The 7,806-nt window shown below is 43.7% G+C and overlaps 1 protein-coding gene across 2 annotated transcripts; it reads left to right on the plus strand.

Annotated features, from left to right (window-relative positions):
• Window positions 1-1,709: 1,709 nt before the first annotated feature.
• On the plus strand, window positions 1,710-6,413 carry LOC123069584 (probable serine/threonine-protein kinase PBL7). Of its 2 annotated transcripts, none has more exons than XM_044492466.1 (5): window positions 1,710-2,259; window positions 3,184-3,368; window positions 3,520-3,709; window positions 4,503-4,894; window positions 5,564-6,413. In XM_044492466.1, the coding sequence occupies exons 1-5, from the start codon at window positions 2,151-2,153 to the stop codon at window positions 6,071-6,073; spliced, it is 1,386 nt and encodes a 461-aa protein (XP_044348401.1). In that variant the 5' UTR covers window positions 1,710-2,150; the 3' UTR covers window positions 6,074-6,413. The 2 variants fall into 2 exon arrangements, with proteins under 2 accessions (XP_044348401.1, XP_044348400.1); XM_044492465.1 differs by having other exon boundaries at window positions 1,720-2,259; window positions 3,175-3,368.
• The last annotated feature ends 1,393 nt before the right edge of the window (window positions 6,414-7,806 follow it).

A 7,806-nucleotide genomic window follows, 5' to 3' on the forward strand; every position in this document is an offset into this window, starting at 1 on the left:
AGTAGAGAGTAAGAGCTTCAGAAAGACTATGTCTCGATCATCCGGTCATGGATGCGGTCGAGTCTTGTGGGGAAAAGTGTGCAAACCTCTACAGAGTGTATAAACTAATCATGGTTAGTCGTGTCCCCGGTTATGGATATCTTGAGTATCTTGTATTTGAATTGTTAATGTTGATCTCATCACTCTTTAATTAATTGAATTGGGTTTAATGATGATATTTTTAATTGGGATTTGAGTTGGGGTTACCTTCTCAAATATTGGGCAACTTGGGAGTAGTTAAATAAATTTATTCCTTTGTTGTAGGAAAAAACTAGCTTTATGCAAAATCATAAACTTAGAGCCTCCACCAGCCAAATATTGCATGTAGATACAGTTCTTGCATTTTATTGCTTTACAGTGTAACTATGCCAGCATATTCAATGTGCTGACCTACACGGCTGCAACGTCTCATGTTGCAGACTACTCAAACGACGAATAAGGTGCGATAGGTCATTGGTTTGCACTCAGTTATGCCGTTTGAGTTGATGGACTCATTTACCTTCGAAGCTTCTGCAGTTATTTAGTTTAGATGGCCTTCAGCCATGATATTTTGTGTAATCATACTCTTTATGAGGACTCGATGTATTAAGTGTGTGATTGAACTCTATTATAATTCTTTGAGTATTGTGCGTGTCAGCATTACCGATCCAGGGATGACACTGATGCATAGAGACTTCGGTCCATTCGGATCGTGGTGCATCCACCAACGAGGGAGGGGCGACTTTTATAGCGGTCGGGGGTGGCTGACGTGTGTACGCGTGGTGCGCATCGTCGCGCCATCCCTGCGCCGCCCGTGAGGAATCAATGGAAGGCTGGTCGGCGACAGCCTTGGCATTGATTCCCCGTGAGAAACCGAGGCGATGAGGTAGACGAAACGCGTCTGGTCGCTGACTCGGCGGGTCCATCGGCTTTCGCACCAAAAACGTTTTCCCCGGCGCCCCCTAGCACGCGGGTTCGGCCTGGGTCCGCCGGCGACAAATTTCAGCCTAACCAGCGAAAAGTGGGCTTCTGGGGGCGCGACAGGGCCCTTCTTTTAGCACCGGCAATAAAAAGGGGACTTGGGGCCTGTTGGGGGGGGGGGGCGAATGGAGATGCTCTAAAGTGCACCTAGAATAGCACCAAACGGGCAAACATGCTACCTTGAACAGTAGGCGATCAACCCATTGGAATGCACATGTACGACATTCTTTAAGGGACTTTTTCTTTCTAAGGGGCTTTCTTTTTGTAAGTTGCTTTCAAATAAATTTGGCTTCAAAAAAGACGTGTCTTCTTCCTCTTGCTACTCGTCCCCTTCCTCCTAACACCCTTTGACGTCTGCGGGCCATCTGACGCCCCCACCCACCGTAGGCGGCGTTGTCGTGCGACCCTTGTTCCCCTACCCAGTCCAAGCCATTGCATAAGTCTGTCTACCGCCAACAGCCCCTCAAACCACACCATCTTTTCTAGCTCTGACGAGACGAGCGTCCTATTTAGAACCACACCATCTTGTGACATCCCTGGCTCGGTTTCGCCGCCGCTCACCGCAGCGCCCCCGCCTCCGCCTCGGGGTTGTGCTCTTTGAAAATAGATTGACGCGAGGTGCAAATCCAGGCACTTACTAATAGCAAACACAACATCTTAGACACATACTAGTAGGGCAAAAGAACCCCTCAAAAAACAAAACTAGTGGGGCAAAAGAAACTAGTGGGGCAAAAGAGAAATAGACTGTCCCGTAGGAGCACGAATGCAACTTGCGTCCAAATTAAATCCTTGGATTGATGACTAATTAACGATGAAATTAGCAGCTTCTCGACATCCCCATCGCCAAGCGTCACTCACTGCTCCGTTTTTGCGCCTTCAATTTTCTATTCGTTTCGTTTGTGGGAGGAGACTTTTGCGCCTTCATCCATTTATCCGTTCTCTCGTTTTCTTCTTTCTCCTCTTCTGTCCGACCTAAACAACTGACCAATTCCCTCTGAGAAAGAAAGCAATTGCCTAATTTTCCTGGCTGCTGAGGAAATCCTTGCTGTTCCGGCGACCTAAAGTCTCCTCCGAGGCGGCTGGGGTTTGGGGATTTGTCAATTTTCTTGATTTCAGCCCTCTTGTTGGGGCTGCCGAGGCCGGATTATGAGATGGGCTTCTTGTCGTGCCTGTTCCGGTGCCCCGAGGAGGAGGAGCGGGTGGTGAAGGAGCACGATGACGACGAGGACTCCGGCGGAATCGACCATGGAGTGGCTTCAGGTGATGATGACTGCCCTAGTAATCCCTCCGTGCTTTACCTACTAATCCGGCTAGAAATGTTCGTTTCTTGGTGTTGGTCGGTCTGTATCTTGTTCTCGCGGAAGGAGAGATAATCGAGTCCCTTCAGCTCATGACCCCAACAAATTCTCTCTTGGGGATGGTTCCCAGCTGGAGGGTATTTTTTTGACGATGTGTTATACTCAGCAATCAGAAATTTCCAGTGGCGAGTCCACCTTTACTTTCTTGTGGTGTTGCAATTCCTCTAGCAGTTAGAATTTTGTTTGTGAGAGAAAGAAGTTTGTTCATGAGTAGCTGCACAGCTTTATCAGGGAAACAGAAAATGAAACACGATTAGTAAAGTGGAAACCAAAAATTATGAAGAAGATGAACAGTAATAGATCGAAGACCATGGCAAGAAAATTGAAAAGGCACAATGAAATACTTCCCGCAAAAAAAATACTTATGTGCTAGTACTATTCTTGTTTGTCCCAGCGTCCTTTCTTTTTCAGGGGCATTACTGCATTAGTTTATTTAAATGTGGATTTTTTTTTTTTGAAAAGGAGGTTAAACCCCCGGCCTCTGCATCAATCGATGCATACAGCCATCTTTATAACTTATTACACAAAGGTCTGACAAGAAAATACATCAAGCCATCCGAAGCCACCACTCACACCTACAAACTCGATAATGTGGAGTGCTCTCACCCCACATATCTAAAACTGGTGTCGTCGCCGATCCATCCACATAACGTATCGGAACCAACAACCGGTGCAGCAGACCTAAAGCGCGCACCATATGCACACGTTTTAGAAGCCAGAAGCCGCCATCATCCTCGGACCGCTGACCCATCTTCATATTTAAATGTGGATGTGTATTTGTTCTTTTGAATTGCTCATTAATAGTGGATTTCTTCAGAGTCATCAGAAAGTGCCCCACTGAAGACTGAATCCGCACATATGGAAGGAATCCAGAGAAATGGCACACATAATGAGGCGACGATCTTCACTTTGCGTGAGCTCGTTGATGCCACCAAAAACTTCAGCAAGGATTTTCAGTTGGGGCGAGGAGGATTTGGTTGTGTGTATAAAGCACATCTGAATGATGGTCAGGTTTGTATTTGGTAGTTATAAACTAGACTTCTCACCTACAGTAATATAATTCTCATTGAATATCAGTTATTGGAGATGTGGAAACTATAACAATCTTGCCCATATTTTCGTATTGTATGATAATATTGTTTCAGCATTTGCTGCATGGCAGGTTGTTGCAGTCAAACAACTTGATCTAAATGGGCTTCAGGGGAACCGAGAATTCCTTGTGGAGGTTCTCATGCTCAACCTCTTGCATCACCCTAACCTTGTCAATTTGATAGGGTACTGTGTTGACGGTGATCAACGCTTGCTCGTTTATGAATATATGCCATTGGGATCACTAGAAGACCATCTGCACGGTTAGTTTATGTTGGAAAATGTGTGAAGTTATACTATTATCAGGATACAGCCATCAGAATTCAGAAACCATTTGTTAATTTCTAGTAATGAGAGCATATATGTAGATGGTAGGATCTTTATTTTTTCAATGTCAGCACATTTTAGTTCGTGATACTTAGCATATCTGGGTGCTTTGAAGATGGTGAAAAGTTGTTCTAACTTGTGAGAAATGCTATAAGCTAACTATCAGTTCTTGTCAGTTGATTTAATTAAGTATTTCTTTCTTTAAGTTTGTGGCATCATCCTCTTTGTTCAGTAGATCCCAATTAAATCTGATCTAGGTTGTTCCTGTTTCCATTGCTTGCTATATTTGATCAAAAGCTTAAGCTAGAATGGGACGCTCTGATGACCTATCAAATAACGAGCCTAGCTATCTAATAATCTAGTGATGGGATTACCCTAAACAGAATCCATCGAGGGGGTAATATTTCAATGATGGATTGTTCACCCTTGAGAAAACTCAGATTTTAATCATAATCAATTTGTTGAATAGATAAATTTGCTTAGACAGTGGTTCTTTTATCTAACTTTGTGTTCCTTTCTAGTATTATTATACCACATGCGTCAATAAGAAGTGAAGAACTCACATGCTCCTTGACATGTCACTGACCTTGAAACCTAAGATATTTTTTGTGATAATTTACCATTTTCTTACTTCCATCTATTAGAGTTACACATGAATGTGCTCTATACTGTTATGCTGTTGTTTACTGGATACCCCCATTAATAAATTAATGTTCATGCTTTAAACAGACCTTCCACCCAATAAAGAACCTCTAGATTGGACAACACGGATGAAGATAGCTGCGGGTGCAGCTGCTGGTTTGGAATACCTACATGATAAGGCAAATCCACCAGTTATTTACCGAGATATTAAGCCATCAAACATTCTTCTTTCTGAAGGGTATCATGCGAAGTTGTCTGACTTTGGACTTGCTAAACTTGGTCCTGTGGGTGATAAGACTCATGTGACAACCCGTGTCATGGGGACCTATGGCTATTGTGCTCCTGAGTACGCTGCGACTGGACAGCTAACGGTTAAGTCTGACATCTATAGTTTTGGTGTGGTGTTCCTCGAGCTAATTACAGGACGAAGGGCACTCGATAGCAATCGGCCTCGTGAGGAACAGGACTTGGTCTCATGGGTAGGTTTTGACAATCTCACGGTGCAGCTAACTGGTCCAATAATCATGATTTTATAATAAAAAAACAAAAATGGATACATGTCTAGAGAAGTATGAAAAGGCTATAAAGCTTAATAGGCATGCATTGTTATTTCATTCTGACTACGTTCCTTATAATAACAGTGCATGCGTTTGATACTGGAAAAAAAACCGGTTATGTGAATGTGGCGGTTGAACTGATGAATATAATAACAGTGCATGCGTTTGATACTGGAAAACTGTACAACTTTTTACGGGTATGGAGTGTGGTCTTTTCCAGGAACTAGTATTAGTCTGTTGCCAACTAGCTGCCTAGTTGTATACATCTTTTTCGATGGAAAACATTAGAGGTGACCCCTACAGCATAAATAGGAGCCTAAATTCGCATCCGTAACCAAATGAGCTAGGCACACTTCCCTAGTTGTATATGCCCAGGAACTAATCATCTTGTTTTACATCTCCAGGATTTTCGTCATTTTCAAACATGATACATCATTTAATTTATTTATCTAGGTCCCTTAACAGCTAAAGAAATAGTTTCATTCAAAATATATATGCAGTCATAAATCGAGTGTGTTCATATATTTCCTTCTATATACTGAGGATAAGTATGCTGATGTGGAATTGAATGTTCTACCAATCCATTTGCAGGCCCGTCCATTGTTCAAAGACCAAAGGAAATTTCCAAAGATGGCTGATCCTTTGCTGCGTGGCCGCTTTCCAAAGAGGGGTTTGTACCAGGCCTTGGCTATTGCAGCGATGTGTTTGCAGGAGAAGTCAAGGAATCGCCCTCTGATTAGGGAAGTTGCTGCCGCTCTCTCCTATTTGTCATCACAAACATACGATGGGAATGACGCTGCTGTTCGTCGTTACCTTGATGGCCCTTCGACATCAAAAGTGTCAGACGATCAGGTTAACCAAGATGATGCTTTGGCTAGTCAACATGGAGCTCAAACATGGATGCATGACCGTATGAATGACCTTGTTCCAGAAGGAAAAGAACATTGCAGGAGTGGCTCCAATCGTGGAGTACGAGGCAGGGTTGTTCCAAACGGTGTCGACCGAGACCGTGCACTTGCAGACGCGAATGTCTGGGCCGAGGCTTGGAGACGCCACGAGAAGGCAAGCAAAGTGCGTGTAACCGATGAAATCCTCGGATAGTGAGCTGAGCTCTGATTGAGGCTTTGGCATGCTGGCGATTTTGCAGAGAGCGTTGTTAGGAGAGGAGGAATAATGCGCAGCGAGGTGTGTAGTACTGCACCACCAGAGTGAGCGCTCGCAAGGTTTCACCGGTGGAGCCTGTCACGTCCACCATTGTTCGCTGCATACATTACACGGTCTGGATTTCGCATGTAGGTATTGTTTCAGGGGCTCTGTAAATAAATGTAATAACCCCCATAATTGATGGATCAGTGTGTACAACCCTTTTTTCAGTACATTGTTGGCTTTGGATGCAGCCAGAGTTGTGTCCATGTAGATGAAATGGTAACGTCTTTCAGCATATACATTTCGGTCCAGGTCCTATTCCTTTTCTCTTTCTGCCAGTGCCTTCACGGATTATTATTTTTTTGAAAATGTTACTATTTTTTTAACAAATCCCAAAACTAGATGTTCAAATTCGTAAATTATACTTCTATTACCCCGTCGACCTGCCATAGATGGAAGAGTCAATCTTCGGCCTCGCTTGGCCTGAATAGGCCCTCTTCGGACTCTGTTGTTCACATGAAGGCTCTTCGTTCACATGAACGCGGAGGAGTGTCCTTTATTGACCATCAACCCCACCCTATACATCACAGCTCCTCCCGGGCAAACCTTCACCTTCACGTCATTGTGAAGGACGAATTTTGCCTGCCAATCTACACTGATTACCCCAAGCCTACATGGCCCTTGGTGAGAGATTTTTTAATTAATCGCACACATGTACACATCTGGATGCCCCCAACATCCTAGACATTACCCCTCGTCCTATTCTTGTCACTAACCCCGCACACCATGACCCTTGCCATGCGCGTACGTGAACCGGATGTCGCTAACTTCAGCAATAATAACAATATGATGAGGGGTAATGTCTAGGATGTTGGGGGCATCTAGATGAGTATATGTGTGGGATTAATTGAAAAATCTCTCAGCAAGGGCCATGCAGCCTTGTGGTGATCAGTGAAGATTGACAATCAAAATTCATCCTTCACAGTGCACGGTTCAGGTTGTTCTTCATCTGAATGGATTCTACTCGTCGATGCGGTCCTAGTGAGGCAATGGTTTGCCCAAGAGGAGCTGTAGTGTATAGGGTGGGGGTAATGGGCACTTTTGGACACTTTTGGACCGAAGACCACTCTTCTGTCTACTTAGACCCAAAGAGTCACTTTCCTCCGTTTTGAAAAAAAAAAAGAGTCCAAAAATGACTCTTAGACCCAAAGTGACTCTTTTTTTTTAAAACGGAGGAAAAGTGACTCTTTGGGTCTAAGTAGACAGAAGAGTGGTCTTCGGCCCACCAGTGAGAGCGAGGAAGCCCAACAGAGTCCGAAAAGGGTCTCTTCGGGCCAAGCGAGGCTGAAGAGTGACTCTTCGGCGTATGGGAGGCCGACGGGGTAATAGAAGTGTAATTTATGAATTTGGACATCTAGTTTTGGGATTTGTTAAAAAAATAGTAACATTTAAAAAAAATCCCTTCACGACACCAACATCCAACTTTTAAGCCTCATTTATGTAAACCCAAGGAAGAGTTTATATGTTGCTTTTTTTTGTGACAGGAAAACATTAGCAAAGGGTCCTACTGTAAAAAATATATGTTAAGAATATCAACAAAGTGAAAAGAAGAAGATTTCAGGAAGTGATGTGTCCAGGATTTGAAAGCAAGTAAAAGCTTTAGCTTCACTACTAGAGTGTGATCCTCT

Source organism: Triticum aestivum, chromosome 3B, assembly GCF_018294505.1.
Source record: "Triticum aestivum cultivar Chinese Spring chromosome 3B, IWGSC CS RefSeq v2.1, whole genome shotgun sequence".
In the NCBI taxonomy this organism is placed as follows: Eukaryota; Viridiplantae; Streptophyta; class Magnoliopsida; order Poales; family Poaceae; genus Triticum; species Triticum aestivum.